This window comes from Manis pentadactyla, chromosome 1, assembly GCF_030020395.1.
Source record: "Manis pentadactyla isolate mManPen7 chromosome 1, mManPen7.hap1, whole genome shotgun sequence".
NCBI lineage: Eukaryota > Metazoa > Chordata > Mammalia > Pholidota > Manidae > Manis > Manis pentadactyla.
Window position 1 is genome coordinate 232087533 of NC_080019.1, and position 18841 is coordinate 232106373.

At 50.9% G+C, this 18841-nt stretch overlaps 1 protein-coding gene across 1 annotated transcript in view; it reads right to left on the reverse strand.

The window, feature by feature from the left end:
• CACNA2D3 (calcium voltage-gated channel auxiliary subunit alpha2delta 3) overlaps window positions 1-18841 on the reverse strand; it is a 717352-nt gene that overhangs the window by 134147 nt on the left and 564364 nt on the right. The window contains exons 18-24 of the mRNA XM_036878109.2: window positions 16253-16336; window positions 9958-10029; window positions 9636-9697; window positions 8236-8303; window positions 4392-4437; window positions 4146-4243; window positions 2441-2534 (exon numbers count right to left, since the gene is read on the reverse strand). Coding sequence (XP_036734004.2) covers window positions 2441-2534; window positions 4146-4243; window positions 4392-4437; window positions 8236-8303; window positions 9636-9697; window positions 9958-10029; window positions 16253-16336 — 524 coding nt within the window. The remainder of the gene's footprint in view (window positions 1-2440; window positions 2535-4145; window positions 4244-4391; window positions 4438-8235; window positions 8304-9635; window positions 9698-9957; window positions 10030-16252; window positions 16337-18841) is intronic.

Consider the following 18841-nt stretch of genomic DNA (forward strand, 5'->3'; position numbering starts at 1 on the left):
CTTGGTTCTGAGACCCCATGAGCAGAATCTGTCATGAGTGAAAAGAAGGGACTGAGCCACACCATCAAGTCTGCAGGGTCCTGCAGCCTGAAAATGTCTGCGACTTAAACGCTACACTATTTGGGGAGCACCAACTTTTAACTTCTACCAGAGCACAGGCCCAATCTCACCACCAGCACCACAGAGATGAGGGAAGAAATGGCTTCCCCAGCAGCTCGGCAGGATGCCATGCCTACAATGGCCTTAGCCAAGACAACTCTTCAAGATTCACTATAGATTTTTTTTTCAACTAAGGGAACTTGTATATGTTTGAGGATATCCTTCAGGATATTTGCAATGCATACGTCTTCAAAAAAGGTAAATGGTCTTTCTCCACAAATACACAATCTTATTCTACAATAAAAGTGTGAAGAGAACACTGATTCAAGTTTGTTTCTCTTCCTTAGACGCTAGTAGCAATTCGATGCCAACCATTACCCATGTCATCTTCAGTATGAGATCACTTGGTTTACTCGATCTCTGATGGCAGTCAAAGTGGCCAACCTACCTTTAAGTGTGTAAGGGGTGAATAAGAACGAACAGTGAGCATTTTCCTGGGCCTGCAGCCCACACCGTCAGGAGAGTCAGGCTGCCCCGTCAGTTACAGATGCTACTACGAAGTAGGCTACCATTCTGGGGATCTTTAGCACGTGTTAGGAGCAGATCAGCAATCTTTGCACGGGATTTTGAGTTCCATGGAAGCTTAAAAGAAACATTTCCACACCCTCCAGAGAATGTAATCCCAGAAAAGGTTTTGACCCTTTCCCCACCTCCCTGGGAATAAGATCCACATGGGCAAGTGGCCCGAGGACATCCCCAAATAGAAGAACAGCAGTCTCTCTCCGGGGCTCTAGTCTCATGTGTGAGACTGCCTGGCCTACATCTCCACTGCGGAGACTTAGAGTCATTTTAAGCTTAAAATGTCTAATAAAGAACTTGGCCCTGTCCTGAACCTGCCCTTCCTTCACTGTCTCCTGTCCCGGGAGTTGGCAGCACTATCTACCCACGTATCCATGTCATCAATCTGGGAATGACCTTGGCAGTTCAGCCTCCCTCCCCCCATGCAGCGACTCCACCATCCAGTCCTGGGGCCCTCCTTCCAAAGAGGCCACAAGCGCCTCTCCCGGCTGCACTACCACTGCCTGGGTCCGTGTGGAAATCCCTAGAATGTTGGAGGGGCCTTACTGTTGTTCTTACCCCATCACGCTCTACTCTCCACAGTAGAGGGAGTCTCCTTTAAAATGCTCATCTGATCACGTCCTTCTGAAGACCTACAATGACTTCCCAACACTGTGTGTATAAAATCCCAAATCCTTACCCTGACTCCCAGGGTCCTGCACCACCTGGCCCCCTGCAGCCTCATCTCCCGACACCTTCCAGCCTGCCCTCGCTGTTCCAGCTCTCTTGGCCTTCTGTAAATTCCTCAAATGTGCCAAATACTTATTCACCTCAGGGCCTTTGCACAGACTCTTCCATTTCCCTGGAATGCTCCCCAGCCCTCACACTAATTCTTGCTCAGAAAAGCCTCCATCACCCATGTCCATTTCTAGGTGTTGGGACAGTCTACACCCCTTTACATGTCCTTCCAAGTAGTTACCACAGTTGGTAATAAGATAGCACCCTAGATAGTACAGGTGCCATGGCGAGAACTGTGCCCCATTTCACCAACCTCTCACCCAGTGCCAGCACATACAAACATGCCGTCGATGATGCATGCGTGCACGAACAAGTGGAAATGGTACCAGGATGAATGGCAGGACAGAAGACAATGTACAAAAGGGAGGATACCAGGATGTAAGGGACTAATAAACAACAGAGGAAAGACTGCTGAAGGTATGAGGAAAAAGGAATGATTTTTCAAATTTCTAATCTCCAACAGCCTACTTAAAATAGTAAAGTAGTAGTAATAATAATAATAATAATAATAAAATAATACGAGTCAGCTGTGGAAGCAGTTCTCGCCCTAGTCTTTGATCATTCCATTGCTTGCCACCCCCATCCTGCACTTGAGAAATAAAACCCTGGGGTTCAGTCTGCACCCCGGTGAAATACTTCAAGCTGAGCTGGCCCAGAGCCCCGGTTCCGGGAGGGCTGTGGTGGGAGCTGGCGCAGGGCACGAGCAGGCCGATCCTGTCGCCGCCCTCTGCCTGGAGGTGTCGCCCTGCCTCGGCACACCAGATTCCATGTGATGTTAGAACTCAAATTGTATGTCAAACCCGGAAGCTTGCCAACTCAGCCCAAGCCGCTGATGTGCTCTAGCTCTTGTGGTTTGGCGCTTTGGGGAAAATTAAAGCACTTTAACACCGGGTTCCTAAAACCGTTCAGTTTTTAAACCATAACCATATTTCGGACGGCTTGTGGGGAAACTGCCAGGAAAGGGGGGACACGTGCAACTACTTACTCAGATTTGTTGAGAGCCAGGCTGGTCCAGTAGGCCTCAATGGGGGCACTCACCACGGCGTCGAACAGCACCTCCTGTATCAGCTCTTTATCACCTGTGGGGAGGGGCAGGCTTGAGAAGATGGCTTTGGCTGGGCCCCACATTGGGGCACAAGGGGCTCGTTTTGCAGTATCTGCCCACTGCCTTCTCATTCCCACCCACTGGGAATTGGAAAGAGTTCTCGGATGCGGCCATGGTGAAGGGAGAGCCACGGGGGTCCCATACTTCCGTCCTCTGCTGCCCCACCCCTGTCCGTGCCACGGACCAGCATGCCAACGCGGGGCTTTGCAGACCGGAGGGCAGCCCCTGAGACTGTCTGCCCCCTTCATCCCTTTCCTGCCTTTGAAAATCTGCAGTTCAGGGCTCTGATCTCAGCCGGTTGTAAGGGGAAGGAAGGGTTATGATAACTTAATAACTCCTGGGACTCTTATTTTGTGATTCCTCCCATTTAAGAGGTTTTCTCCCCCCCATTCTAAAGGGATACCTGCTACCCAAAGGGACCGTTGATAGAGCTCTGTGCAAGAGGCTAAGGAATCACCAGGGAAGCATGAGTCCAGCAGGGGCATCCTTGACCCCTGCCACCCTTCCCCAGAGGACGGCGATGCAGGGTCACCCACATCGGGCCAGTCCTCACCTAGCGGGTGGCCGAGAAGCTGAGGGAGCTTTGCAGTGAAAGTGAAAACTCGAGATAAGTCATGATCAAAGAGACAACAGATGAATTAATCTGTAGTTATGTAGTGGAACACTATGTAGTGGTTCACACGAACGCATTAGCACTGAATGATCAACACAAATAAATCTCAATATAATGAGTAAAACACAAGTTGTAGAATAATACATATAATACAGTGCATATAACATATAGTAAATATTTACACAACACACATACATTTTAATATACAAAATAATGAAAATCATAGTACATACTATATGGATGTGGTCATAGCATACAATGTGCAGGAATGAACACATACAGGACCGTGATTGCTGGGAGGGAAACGGGAGTGTGTACGGAGGGCTCAGGGACATCCATATTATCTGCTAATGCCTCATTCCTGAAGCAAATATGGCAAAACTTTAAGATGTGATTAAAACCGGATGGTAAGTGTCAATGCTTTTTAAATATGTCATCCCAGACGTTAAAGAAAATGAAGAGTCCGGCTCACGCGATGCCCACCTGAGCCTTCCTCCACCAGAGCACATCCCGAAAAGGAAATCATTTGGTGAAGATCTGGTTTAGGAGACGGAGAGCCTCCTGGCAGCTCCCACGGGGCTGCCGCGGTCGTTCTATGAGATCCACCGCACTGGCTGGCTGACCCCTGGGAGGGCCAGGGCCCTGCTCCCCCTGCCCAACTGGCTCCTGCAGCTCCCACCCGCTGGTCCGGGGATGGCCCTGCACTGGTGAGCATCACCCTGCTCCCAACCGTGCCCGCCCTGCGCCAGCCACAGGCCATACAGCACACGGGCCACACGTTGCTGTGGCGAGCGTGACCTCCAGTGGCCTGTTCCCACAGGAAACTGACACCCGGTTGGATTTCTGTGTCTGGTAGTCCCCACCAGAGCGAGGCTTCCCCTGCAGACGGCACAGGTGGCACGGGGCAGACGGGCACACTCACACTGCAGCCCCCACCTGTGCACAGGAGGTGGTGGGGGCAGGTATACTCACACTGCAGCAGGGGCTCTTTGCCTTTGAGATAGAGCTTAATAGCTTCCAACTGAGACAGATGACGGTGCTCCGGGTGCAGGTCAGTGTTGCAATAGGACCTGAGAACATGACAGGGCCCCAAACAAGAGCATGTGAATTTTTACAGCATCACCTCCCTTTGCCTTTGAACCAGGAGAATGAGGCAAGGGAGTGTGGACAACTGGAAATCAAAGAGGACCACAGACAACGATGCTGACGAGAGCTTACCATTCGTCAGCCAAGGACACATCAGGGTGTTCTAAGTCATGCAGGCCTGGGAGTCAAAGAGAAGGGGTGAATGAGCAGGGAATGCCCATGTGGGGCACTGACCCCTTCACCTCCCATGTGCCCCTCATGTCCAGGGGAAGAGCCCTGGGGCAGGTTCAGGGCTGACATCAACCCCAAAGACAGCTCCCTGGGGAAAGGGACCCTCTCCGACCTTCCACCTCACTCAGCTGTCATGTGCACCTTCCCTGCCTAAGCATCCTAGGAAAGCCTCAACTCCTTGACAGTAACGGTGCACCAGTGAGTCCTGGGAGAGGCCACCACACAGCCAGCAGCCCTGACTGGGAGCCCCGTACAGCCTGCATGGGAAGCCGGCAGGGCCACCTAACCCACGTGGGACATCAGCGGGTTAATGCACTTTTCCAAATGTCACTTTCTTCATGTGCAAAGCAGGAATAATAATAGTCCCTAACTGATGGGTGGTTGTGAGGCTGAAATTATAGGTTGAATGCTCTGAAATTGCCGATAGTCAACTGTATTTGACCAGCAAGAATTGCTAGTTGTAACGACACGTCACCAATCTGGAAAGGTAGTGAGGCGCATGGAGGCCTGCAGGGAATTTGGAGGTCTTCACAGAATGCTCTAGAGCACCCTCGCTCCGTGAAGCCACTCTGTGCATGTGCCTTCATGTGAGCACCTTGGTGAATGCTGAGACATTCACCTGTGACATCCTCAGGCATTCTGGCGATGCGTACAGCCTATTTTAGGATGTCAGTTTCCCAAATAAGCAGCACTACCTTACTGCACTCTATGTCCTTCTTAAATACAAAGGTAGGGCATATATAGCAAAACACTGGACCTACCACACATCTGAAAGTGCAGGTGATGATGCCTGACTCACGGGCTCCGTAAGTTAAGGGACATAGGATTAGTCCCTAGAACAATCCATCCATTCATCTATCTATACTTTTTTCTCTTTCTCCCTCTTTCTCCCTCCCAACTTTCTTCCTTTCATATATTTACTGAGCATCCAATATGGGCCAAGTACTATTCTAGGGCGTGAGAATATAGCAGAAAACAAATACCAATCACTGTCCTCATTGTATTTATTTTCTAGTGGTAGAAAAGAGATAAGTAAATAAAAGTTAAGTACATAGTGGTGGGGGCCAGGAAGGAAGAGAGAAGCTGGATAAAGGGAAGGGAGAGCCAAGAGATAGTAAGGGATGAAGGACAGCTTCCATTTTAACTATGGTAGTCAGGGGAGGCTTCCCGGAGGGAGTGACTTGTGAGAAAGACCTGAAGGAGGTGAGGGAGACAGCCCTGTAGGGAACTGTGGAAAGGGTGCTCCCGGCAGAGGGGATGGCAGTGCGCAGGCCCTAAGGTGGGCTATGGGGTTAACGACATCAATTCTATTTTTATCATTTCAGTTCTCATCAACCTCCATCCACAGAGCCTTCTCTGGTCACATTTCATAGCACCTGTAGATGAGACCCTGAGAGCAGCTCTTCTTGACTGCTGTCTAAGTTCCTGGGGCACCAGGGGAATTTAACTGCTCCCTAATTCTCTCCCCTCTAATTTTGTTCTTCCTGACAAGGTCAAGTCTGCTGATGACTGATAATGCTTACAATCACGACACAGCTCCAACTGACCGAACAATTACTGTAAAATATACATATATACAAGATACCTATAAAGTGTTACGGAGATTCAGAAGAGAAATGATTTCAGCAGAGAGAACCACGGCCCCTGCCTTCATCCTCAGTAGCCACTCCTTACACTCGTGCAAAGCCCTGTGCCACCCAACTCTGACCCCAGAAAAGCATGCCAGCCAGGCCCACACTCTACGGGGTGGCGTTCTTTATGGAGGGTCCTACACAAGGCCAGTGGTCACCCCCAGGAAACCCACTCCTTCTCCAGGAGCAGAGCAGCACAGTGACGGTCCTGTGGCCCCTGTGGGTGGCAAGACCCTCTGCTCCTTAGTTCAAGGAGCAGCAGCTTTCTCAGCTCCATTCATTAGCCAGGTTGGCGGACTGAAGCCCTCGTATTTACAGAGGACCAACAGAGAGAGGAAGACGTCCTAATTCATGAGGATAAACCAGTCACTCTCTCTCTTGTCTGCAGGATCCCTCTTGCTGAGGATTCAGACTGATTTCTTGCACGGTGGTTAGTTAGCTCTGAAAATTGTGTGTGACCTCCGAGCCTAACAGCTGTGGAACGTACAGAAGACAGTGGCTAAAAAAATGATGCAAAAGATAATGCGTGTGCGTGTGTGTGTGTGTGTGTGTGTGTGTGTGTGACAGAAAGAGTGGAGGGAGGGGCAGGCCCCTGTACTGAGGATTAACTATAGCAATGGATGCAGGAGAGGCAAACAATCAATTTATAATCTCTCCTCTGTTGAGCTATTTCCTCAGTTGATCTCAAATGGCTTGGACATGAATTTTATGGTTTCATGGGCACTGATATCCACAGAGCCACATATGGTTCATAGAGCCAGAAAATTCTAGAAGTCAAAAAAAAAAAAAATCTGGGAGCACACTTCCTGTTGAGTGATGTGCCCAAGTCCCAAGGCTCCCTGTTTTGAGTGTCTCTGGGAAGAGAGACCTCGCGGTTGGTTAGCTCTGCGGTGGGCACACCCTGGGCTTGCCCAGGTGGTGGTGGTGCCCTCACTCTCTTTCCGAGCGCCAAAGATCCCACAGCCTGGGGGACAATGACCAGGAGCTGGGAGGTGGTGTGCAGGCAGTCGGCAGTGAGCCACAGTGAGCCTGCTCGCAGCCTGACTCCCCAGGGACACCCAGAAGGGGTGCTGCTCTGGTCCAGCTCCTCCTCCGGGGAGGTGCAAAATCGAACACTCCCAGGGGGCAAGTGACTTAGCAGGGCCACTCAGGGGGTGGAGCCTTTCAGAGGTCAGCCCTACCTGTCCCTGTGAGCTGACGGTGTTGGGGAAGGGGGTAGAGGTCAGCTCTACCTCTCGCTGTGAGGTAGTGATGCTGGGAAAGGGGGTGGAGCCTTTCAGAGATCAGCCCTACCTGTCCCTGTGAGCTGACGGTGTTGGGGAAGGGGGTAGAGGTCAGCTCTACCTCTCGCTGTGAGCTGGTGATGCTGGGAAAGGGGGTGGAGCCTTTCAGAGATCAGCCCTACCTGTCCCTGTGAGCTGATGGTGTTGGGAAAGCGGGTAAAGGTTGGCCCGTCCTCTCCCTCTGAGCTGGTGATGCTGGGAAAGGTACCTCCTCTGAGCTGCTGGGTCATTGAAGGGACAGTGCAGGCATGACAGCAGTTCTGAAGTGCAAAGGGCTGTAACAACTGCTCCCGTTTACAGGGGGTTGACAGTGCGCCCGTGCTTTATAAAGACCGCAAGGTGTCCTTATTCTTGCTGACCCATGTAAAGCCCTTAAAATGAACACATTTTCCTGTACACCCGGGCTGCCATGAAACACAAATGAGATTTGTGGCTCAACAGTATAGGAGGCTAAGGCCGGCATATCTGTGTTTTCAGTTTTCATTCCCTGGGCTTGAGTTTTTAATACTATTTTATATTTTTCTTGGGACTGATTTTCATGAATGAGAAGGACATAGTTGATGGATGATTCCCACGCGTTGCCTCCACAACTCTGGGGATTAGGGCAGATCATAAATAAATGAAATCATAAGGCAGGCCACTCATTGGGGCTCCCACCCTTTGGAGACAGCCCAGGAGTGCAAGTCACGCCAAGTGGGCGGCCCACTGAGTGAAATGCCAGGGGACTCGTCAGAGGGCTGGCGAGAGGGGCAAGTTCACCAGTCACCCAACGGCGGGCATGGGGCTTTCTCCCCACATGAAAGGATAAGATGGATCAAGGCAGCGTCTTACCTTCCTCGATGGTCACGTTCCCCCGGAAGAAGTACTTCCCATGGCCCCTGGAGAGCGCCACGCCCAGGCTGCAGGGAGACACAGCAGACCCTGAGACCCGTGCCGTCCCCCGGAGGAGACTTGTGAGCTTACTGTTCACATTTCCGTTCCTGTTCTGTAAACAATTTTCCCAACAGTTTACTTTCAAAACCCCACTGATTATAGCTGGTGTTGGGTTTTCTGAGGTTCAATCAGCTGCTTCAGAGGAATGTCTGAGTGCAAGTGCCAGCCGCGACAGGCTGCTGTCGTATGTTTTTAAGAGGCGTGGCGGGCTGCTTGCCCCTCCAGCAAGCCTTCTCTCAGACACCCTGAGCCACGGCCGCGGCCACCTCACCCGTCTCCGCCCTCCACTGAGCCACACTTCCCTGCGTTAGAGGAGGGAATCGTGACCCCTTCTCAAGGGAAAAAGCAAAAAGTTACACAACCACATGAGTGTAGCCACATGATTGTGTTGCGGGCTTCTTTGATAAACCCTCACCCTAGATGCACAGAGTTTTTACACTCTCACTGGCTTCTGTGAGCTTCTGTTTCTGCCTAAAGTAAGATGATATGTTGTGAAAACATAGTCTCTTCACTTGGCAAACCGATTTGGCGGTCCTGGTGCCCTGCACTGGGCTGGTTCCAAATGGAACCCACCCATGATCTCTGACAGTCTATGACGACATGCCATCATGTATTTTTCAGATTAACCCACAGTCAGTAAATTCTTCCTCTCCTTAGCTCTGCAGCGCACCAGGGGAGGGACATGAAGCAGCGCCCCTGAACCAACTTTTCCAAAAAGTGTGGCAGCATTCCGTTACTGTAGCAGGAGACAGAAGGCTGCCTAAGCCACTGAGAGCAGACAATGGGGGAAGGGCAGCTCCCAGGATGGTGACCAGGAGAATAACAGGATTGAAAGGTGGACAGGCACGGAAGGACAGTTCAGAGAAATCAAAACGGAAGCACAACATGTAGGAATAGATATGCTCCCTCCACGTTTGCAGGACTGTCTTTTGATCATGGAAATAAGAGGTGAAATGGAATTGACTAGCAGCAAGTTAGATGGTTAAGGACCCTCATGCCCCTCTGAAAGCATCTCTCCACCCTCAGCTGGAACCCCCCCGAGGCTTATTTGCCTGATCGTGAGATGCAAAGCCAACGACAGATAGAGTGAGTTCTCCTAGTTGAGCCTGAACCATCTACCCCCTTCTGGAAAACAAACACAAAAGCAGCCTGGGAAAAGCCCCTTCCTCACTCTTTCCAGCCTTTGGGCAGGGTGTTTGGCTTATCTTCAGATGAAGAGCTCTGAGAGCGTCAGCAGGTTTTGTACAAACACAACTGATGGGTCTGATGGAATGTCCATGTATTATGGTCGGCTCTACCTGAAAGGGGTACCCTTGATGTCTGTATAATAGTAGTCATTGGTCATCACCAAAACCCGTTTCTAGATTGAAAAAAAAAAAAAAAGTCGTAGAGAAAAGAAAACACAGTTAGTCTGCAAGGTGAAGTTTTCAGAAATAAATAAAAATAAATGGACACACTATGATCAGGTTAACAGTACTACATGAATCTTTTTGAGATAAGTAAAGACAAGAGAAAAATGATCTCAGCGAAAGATATTTATTCCAGATAGAGCTTTCGAGGCTAATTTTTCACAGTGGTTTGTTTTAAATTAAGCGGCAAGAATGTTTGAAAAAAATGTACCCCTTTGTCCACTGTCTTCTTCACCTCCATGGAAAACTTCCCAGTCTTGCGATTCACCATGGCATTCCTCAGCTAAAATGATAAAAGGAAATAGGTGTTGGCTCTTCCCTGGGTTACAACGTACCCCCCAGCTTGGGCGCATGTCTGGTGATGCGTGCAAAGTGGAGGTGCAACAGGGCTGGGCTGTTTCCCTGAGTCTTGACCTGCACACTTCACTCAGGCCCCTAAAACAGGGCTTCTGAAGAATAAACACCCAACTGCTGTTGTGCAAGGGGAGAGAGGCTAACATCAATAAATAAATGACTTTCAGCCTTAATTTGGGGTGCTCATTAGGCCCCAGGGCAACAGAAACCAAAAAGCCCACGAATGTGGAGGAATCCTGAGAGTCACAGCAGCCGCTAAAATGCTCACAAAGCAAGAACATCTCCAGGGACAGGGTCCATTTACAAAAAGGGTATCAGTTTGTCCTGGAGAAATCATTTTTTAAAACATAATCAAGTTAACGATGTTTTTCTACATGGTACATTTTTCTTTTTTTTTCTTTTAAGGCCAACCATTTGGAAGACTGGAATTAGTTTTCCATAGCATGAATCATCTTCAAACGTTCTCTGAGAAATCTGGGCCAATTAATGGCCTTGCTGACGCGGACGGGCAGGGAGCAGGGCGACCGGGTATCTGATGTCTGGAGGTCCCATTTAGGAACAGTGAGCCCCACTCCCTCCCCGACCACTGGCTGACCTCCCCTAATTACGTGTGGCCCTTCTGCGAGTTCAGAGGAGGACAGCAGACCTGGTGATGAAAGATATGCCCTTGTGGGCACCAAGGGGGGACAGCAGGCAGGCCACTTACTGGAATAGGAGCACAGGATGACACGCCACCGCCTTTCCGGAGAGGCCCTCCCCCAGCCCCGGGCCTTGTTTTTTTATATCCCTTCCCTTCTTTTCTCTTTTGAGGAGCTTGAATAAGATCTGGCTGATAGAAAACTGCAACGCTTGCAAGCAACCTAAATTTGATTCGTGGCTGTCTAGATTTGGGTTCACATTCCCATCTTCTGTGAGAGAGAGCAAAAAAGCCTAATTTTTAGCTGGAGGCATGTATAAAATAAAACATATATTTTACTCTAGATATTTTTTAACAACACATAATGGGCATTTCTGGAAATATTTTCCCATTTTAACTTTTGTGGTTTTGGATGGGGAGAGCTGGTCCTAATTAAGTCTACTTTCTAACTTTTAAGAACGGCTCGATTTATCTTCAACATGGTTTTCATTTTTCCTCTTTCTGGTGCCTGCCTAAAGCCATTTGGGACCGTCCCCTCTCACATTCCCCAGGCAAGGCAGAGATTGGGCAGGCCGCTCCATGCCTCCGTGCCGCCCCCACCCCCAGCTCCCAGCAGCGCCGAGCAGTCACCGCCCGGCCCTAGGAGGGTCTGAGGCCAGGGTCACTGAGGCCTTGTGGGGGCATATGCTTGGAGGGCTGCCCCGGTCTCCTCCTTGCCATCAGTGTGGATGGAAACAGATCACTCTTACGGAAGACCTCCACGTGAGCAGGAGCACCCCATACTTCGAAGTGGACTTTGGAGGCACAGCTTTGTAATCCCGAACAAATCACTCACCCTCTCTGTGCCTCAATGTCCCTTTCTGCAAAATGGAGCTAAGAACAGCACCCGTCTCACAGAGTCGTAGAGAGAAGGGGACGAGCTAGTCTGGAAGAATGCCAGGCACACTCCGGACCTCCGTTCATGCAAGCCACCCGTCGCCATCGTCATCATCGCCCTTGGCCCTCGTCTTTACCATCAGACCCCTCTCGTCAGCTTAAGGAATCAGGATTCAAACTTGCGCTTGCTTGGCACGGACACTCTCTGAATCAATGTTTCTCAAACTCTTTGGACTGTGAGCCACAGAAGAACTACAGCTCACTGTGGTGATGCCCTCTGAGGCCTCCTATTTTTAACAGATTTCGCTGCTTTTTATTGGTACTCATGAACAACTAAGAGGATTTTGTGATGTCCCCCGAACTCCTGGGTTCAAAGCTGCTTGATGGTTCTGCAGATGGCAGAAGGGAGGCCCAAAGGACAGAGAAGTCCGCCACGAGAGCAAGGCTCACGTTTACCAATGACACAGCCCACCGCCCTGTGACCTCTCCGTGGCTCAATGTCATCTTTTACTCACCCTGTCAAAAGCGTTCCTGAGTGAGGACTCCCAGACCCCCGGGATGCTGTCAGGTGCTGTGCAATCTGTGTTGATCAGATTCTCAGGAAGCTCAGGTAATACTGATAGATACTATTTACTGAGCTCTTCCCATGTGCCTGACACAGGTTTTAAAACCCTCAGAATCATCTCGTAAGATACCACTATTTACCCCAGATTTTCAGAATGGGAAACTGAGGCACAATGGCAGGAAACTTGCTTAGGGTCATGCACGATTTCCACCCCTCAGGTTCACGCTGCTCTTCTGCTTCCCAAATCAGGAGAGAAAGCATTTAGGCAGATTTAAGGCATTGATATAAAAACTGAATAACATTAATATAAAAATAATATATTGTTATTACTAGATTTTTTTTTAAAAAATCAAAGAATAAGTTTTACCCTTGACTATGCAATGGTCTGAGGGTTAAAATTCCAGCAGGCTCTCCCACAAGCGTTAGGTTTGGGGCCGCTGGGAAAATAGTTTTCTAACCTAATTGCCAGAGGAGGGAAGGGGGCTTGGTGCTTTTTCACTAACCCTCCAGCTAGCATTCATTCACCTTTCCATCTGAGGAGACTGAGTTTTGAGAAGGGAAGGAACCTTCCCCAAATCCTGTGGCAACTCAGGGATACCATGGCCCCAGGGGTTAGGACCCCAGGTGGCAGAGGAACCAGATGGGGGACGACAGTGGGGGACGTAACAGTGCTATCGAGCCCCACCCAGACGGGAAGGGTGAGATCAACGGTGCTGCCTGGAGCCCTCCAAATACCCCCTGAACTTGCCACTGCCTGGGTGACAGCAATGAGGACCAGAGGAAAGAAAACAGGTGTGCCGCTGTTAGAATATTGTGTAGTCATTAAAAGATCACACGTGCACATGTTGAACATGACAGAGTCAGGGGAAGGCAAATTAAATCATCAATGGTATCCCTTTATTTTCCCTATCAGATGTCAAACATCTGCTAGTGTGATCACGCGGTAGACACTGAGTAGCTCTCACCGCAGAGTTGTTGATAAAATAAAGGTCAAACCTCTTCAAGCTGAAAATAGTAACCTGGTGACAGTGATCAGGCTCCTGGCCTCTGAGAACCACACCCCCTCCTTGGGGCCCACGTTATCCAGGGCAGATGTGTGTCCCCAGAGCCCCCAGGGGCTCTGTCTCTGCCATATGTGTCTGGAAGCTGTTGACCATTCAAAGCACCCATATTCCTAACAAGCACATGACAAGCCAAGTTGCTCGGAGAGTGAGGAGCCCCTTCCAGGAAGTTCTCTGAAGTTGGGTAGACTCCCACTCTTCCTTCCCAGTGGACTCTGCCTGCATGGTGTCCCCCAGACTTGGACCTAAAGCCTGCCCCTGCCACTTACATGCAGACCCCCGTGGCAGACATATGGGCACATGTGATCTTGTGCAGCTCTCCCAAAGACACTTTGTTTGGATTCCAGAATCCTCCAATCAGTGGAGTGCAAATCACTAGGATAGAAATGGTAGTTTTTCCCAACCACGTTGGTGATGAAAGAATTCACGTTTCACGTGTATCACGTTCCCAAGGACTCAAGACAGCGGAGGCCCATCTGTAAAGAGTAGGAGTGCCAACCTGCCACAGGTGTGGGAGCCCTGAAGGCGGCCCTCAGAACCCAGTCCTGTATGGTGGACGGAGGTGAGGAGCAGGCACCCAAGGCTGGGAACCCAGGGCTCTGTGGCTCCAACGAGAAGGCAAGGCTGGGCAAGGAAGCACAGGGAGCCAGGACTCTCTCCATTAAACTGTGAAGGAGAGTGAGGCCCACCTGGTGGCACCAGCAGAGGGCAGGCTTCCCAGACGCCAGGACTGAGCAGCCCCAAGCACAGCCCTGTGCCATGCGTATGGATCACACTGGGAAAGACAATGACGGGGAGAAGCATGGTGCCCATGAGGGTCAAGCCTTCTGGGAAAGAGAACAAGAAGCCCCACTGAAGTCAAAATAAAGAAACTGGTCTAGTAAAGGTAGCAGAGTAGGAAGACAACAGGATGCTCCCTGCAAAGATGCAGGAGGGCGCTTGGCGCCCAGTCTGCACAGCGCTGCTTAGTGAGACGGCCGCCTGAGCTTCTGTGGTGGCCAGGAGAGCACCGAGGAGCCTCCCAAACAGGACGCTCCCCTGCCCACGGTCTAACCCTTTTAATTTAACTCACTTAATGTTCATGACAGCTCTAGGAGGTAGGTACTATACCATCATGCTCATTTTCCTGGGAGAAAAAGAACAAAACCACGACTGAGTTGGAGAGAGGAGAGATGCTTAGCAGCACAGGGCAGAGGTCAGATTTGGACCCCGGCAGGCAAATGCCTGAGCTGTGTGCCTCACAACAGGGTGAGCCTGCGTCTTGGTAGGAGCAGGTTGAAGAGGTCATGTGCATTAGGTACAATACAATCAACAGAGCCTGACATGAGCACCAAATCTCAATCATAACAAATTAGTCATGGGGATAAAAGTAGAGCACAGAGAAGATAGTCGATGGTTCTGCAACATCTTTCTGTGTTGTCAGGTAGTAACTACACTAGTGGGGCTGAGCAACTAATAATGTGGGTCACTGTGGAATCACTGTTGTATACCTGAAACCAATATACTATAGTATATCTACTATACATCAATAAAAAATAAATATATAAAAGTAAAATGAAACAGGTGAGAAAAAAAGAAATGAGCTAATTGATGAAGTGTTAGAAGAGTGCTTGGCACATAAGTGTTCCATAGTACTAGCTACTACTAATACTATTAATGTCATCTCTACTGTGAGATGGGATGTGTTTCAGTGCTTTCTTAGCATGATGATGTTAGGATGTTTGATCTAATGAATTCCCTTTTGCTTTGATTCCACATTTACATGGGAATTTCCCAATGACTGATTCGCTTCACTGGGAGAGACGAGTCTGCTTTGGATCTACGACTATTAGTTTCATTGCAAATCAACAAATATTCTTACAAAAAAAAAAAAAGAATCTGACATGAATCCTGATATGATAATGTTTAAAGAACAGGAAGATATAAAACTCTACCAGGTCATGGAGCTGACCCGACATCTGGACGCCAGTGCCTGGGCGAAGGGGGCAAATGACAAAGTAGCTTTCTGTCAAACGGCAAAGTCATTTTGCCTGAACTTGGGTTTAAAAAGACTTAGTACAGATGGAGAAGGAAATAGGTTAAATTTATAAGACAGAGATAGGCTCTTGCGTTTTACAGGTGAGGCAGAACACCAGGGATTTCTGCTAGCTGAGACATGCAGGGGGCAGAGCACCTGGCGAGAGGAGAGACTGCACAAGAACTGTGATGGGGCCGCATTTCTGAAAGGATGCCAGCCCAGCCTGGGACTGCAAGTGGGCCCCTTCCACTTCCTCTGGAGAGCAGGACAGGGAGGATGCGAGCGAAGCTGGCTGGGTGCTGAAACCTCACAGAGGGCCCGGGGCAGGTGAGGGAAGGCGAGAGACCTCGGAGAGCGGAGAGCCGGGGTCCCGGCAGGAACACCTGGGGAGGCGCGCTCTAGTCCAGGACAGCACGCCTGGATTCACACACAGGCAGTGGCATCTGACAGATCTGATTTACTGGGGAAGGAGCCAGAAGACTGGCAGGGCTCAGCCATGGGCATGAGGAGAGCTTGGCTGCAGTGCCGGAGGCCTGTCTGTGTGCGGAGAGGTGCAGACGCTCTGCGGCCTGGCTGGAGGGGTGGCCCACGGGGCGGGAGGAAGGGCGTTGTGGGGCCCTGGGCTGCTCGCTGCAAGCACAGGCTGCACCCGGGACATGCTCGCAGGCGGGTTCTGGCCCTGACTGCAGTGGGCAGAGCCTCCTGCTGCCCAGCAAGGTTAGACCTGGGTCCCCGAGGGCGGCAGGGCCCAGGCCTGCCCTGAGGAGGAGCAGGGTTGACCTGCTGTGGGGGGGGGACCAGGCCACAGAGGGGACGGTGCCAGCAGACGGCACAGAGCAGGCAGGGAGGGGAGTCATAAAGCTGCAGGCATGTACAGGAGCCATGGCCTCCGTGTCCCTCTGGTGGCCGGGTTCCCCCCACTGGCTCCCGGGGTCGTCTGCAGGCCCGGGAGCGGGTGCAGTGCACCTGCCACACCACAGGACGCAGACCACTCACCACGTCGTCTCGGTCTTCCCACTCCACCTCAGAGAGGTCCACGCTGCTGTAGTTGGGGCTCCTTCGCTTTTTCCCTTCTTCGTACTGTTGGGGAGAGTCGGGGGGGAGAGGCACTTCCATGAGGTCACAGCCATGGTAACTGTCATCCCCCCAAGTCCCACTTCAGGGGTGGGGACTGTCAGAAGCCAGCAGGGTGGCACTTCTCAGGGTTCCAATGGCAGGAAAAGGATGCCAGCTGCCCCAAGTCGGGGGATATTCAAGTCACCTCTCCCTCTGTGTGACCCACCTAGTGGCCTCCTGGCCCTAAACATGCCAGATGCCAAGCAGAGCTTTCCCCTCCTTGGATGGCATGGCGTGGGAAGGGGAGACCCGTCTCTGCTCCAAGGCTTTTGAAATCCACCACTTTGTGACACAGGAAAGAGCTTCCTACAGAGTTGACCAAAACTCTAGTCGTAAGTCTCATTTCATAGTTCCCCTCCGCCGGCCTCCTGTCTCAGACCTGGCCTAGGAGTCAAAAGCTCTGTTCCTGCAGCTGGGCTCCAACAGCCCAGGAACATCGCGCAGACACACAGAACCTCCTCCTCGCCATCACACTGGCCACAGCAGTACTGAGCTGAGCCCGGCTGCCGTCGCTGGAGCAGGCGTGGGTGTGGGGAGTCACCGCCAGGTCTGTGGCTGTAGGGCACGCCTCTGGACCAGCTCATGAGAGCGCTGACACCCGCCCGGGCAAGTGATCTTAGCTTATCCCCCTGAATCCCTTGTGTTAGCCTGCGAGCCTGCCCTGTTAGCAACTGGATGTTTGTGTGTCTTGGGGTCTTGGATGCTGGTTGTGGGGGTGTTTATGATGCAGGAAGGTCTGCCCTCTGCTGCAGGCTAAGGACAAGTAACCTTGCCCCAGTTCCTACGACGTGGCTAATGACATATTGGAGAAAGCACACCTGTATGTATAGGTTGTTTTCTGTTTTGCTATCAACTCTATGTTGGTCATCCTTTGCTATAACTGGTAAGAGTGAGACCCAGCATCAGTTCATGTTTTAAGTCCCCCAAACCGCAGGTTACCATTTTGGACCCTGCTTGGCTACCATGAAGACAGGCACTGATGCCCTTGGCTTGAAGGTGAAAATCACTGCTGAACCGACTGGGTCTAAGCTGGCCCCCCAGAAGCCTAGGGGAGCGAGGCCAGACAGGGTGGGTCTCCAGTTGCCGAGGGCCAAAGAGGACCCTGGGTTTCCCAGCCTTTGTTTCTGCCCAGTGACATGAGACGTCTCTGGAGAGTGAGCCCACCCCTACTGCCCAAGGGGCTGCCTCTTCCCTGAGAGGGCAGTAGGTTCTGACCCCCTGGTCAACTGCCCCTCCACTCCCTTCTCTCAGGTTTCCAGTTAACAAACATTCATGGTCAGTTTTTGACGTCGGGTCCACTCCAGATGAGGGGGGAATGGTCCCCCAGAAGCACTGTAAAGGAGAGCAGGCCTGCAGTTCGATGCCCTTACGGAACGTTCAGGTGCCTGGAAGCTCTGGCCCTTAGAAAGCCAGGCTGCGCTGAGTGACAGGAGCGTGAGGTCGCCCGTGTCTCACTGCGGGGGCTGTGACGGGGGATGCGGCACAATGCTAAGCCTCATGATGGTCCCCGAGGAGCTGGGGCTGACATTCTTGGACCTTTGTGACCTGTGCAAATGGCCCCCAAGTCCCATGTTAGTAAGAACCATTGCTGAGGGCCACAGGTGTCCCAGAAGTTCATGCGGCCCAGCTTCTGACCGTTAGAGGCAGAACTGTCAATTTCTTGGGTAGCCTAACAAGGTCTGAACGGTCATTTTGGGCAAAAGTTCTTCCTTTCATCACTTCAAAATGCTCCTTTATTCATTTGTTCAATGTATATTTATCAGGCAAACCTCATAAGGACAAGGTAGTAAGGATGTAAAGCTGAACAGTCTCATTCTTTCCCAAGGTCCTGCTTGCAGTTTATTGCCCTTAATTCCACCTAAGGTCGGCTTATTGCCCAGCATGCAGATGTATGCAACTGGGGCTACAACAAATTAAATAACAAGGCAAATAAGATCACACAGCCAGCATGGGGAGGAAACCCTCACCTCCCAGCACCCCTGACCAAATTTTCATGGCTAAGCCTCATGTTATTTCAATCACTGCCAAAGAAATTCACAAAGACTCCCAACGTCCAGGGCACCAAATGGTCCTTCATCCTCAGAAAGGGCATCCACTGGTCTTTGCTAACAGAGGGGTGACTCTGCCACTTCCTGGGCACATGACCCCAGGCAAGGTGCCCAGAGGCTCCACACTTCCTTTTTCTCAGTCGCAAAATGAGAAAAACAACAGACGCACCATAGCAAAGGTAGGTGGAGGGGATTTGCTAGACAGTGTATGTAAAATGGCAAGCACATTCCCAGCACGGAGTTAACCTTTAATGCCTGGCTAGCTTGATGCCTGAGAGGCGTGACCCTCTTGGTGAAGGCCCAGGCTCCCTCTGTACAACTGGCTGACACGTCGTTCCCCTGAGATGAAGGAGACCCACTCAGTAATTCTGCAGGTCTCTGTTCTGCAAACCGCAGGCAGCGCGTGTTTGTTGAAGATGAT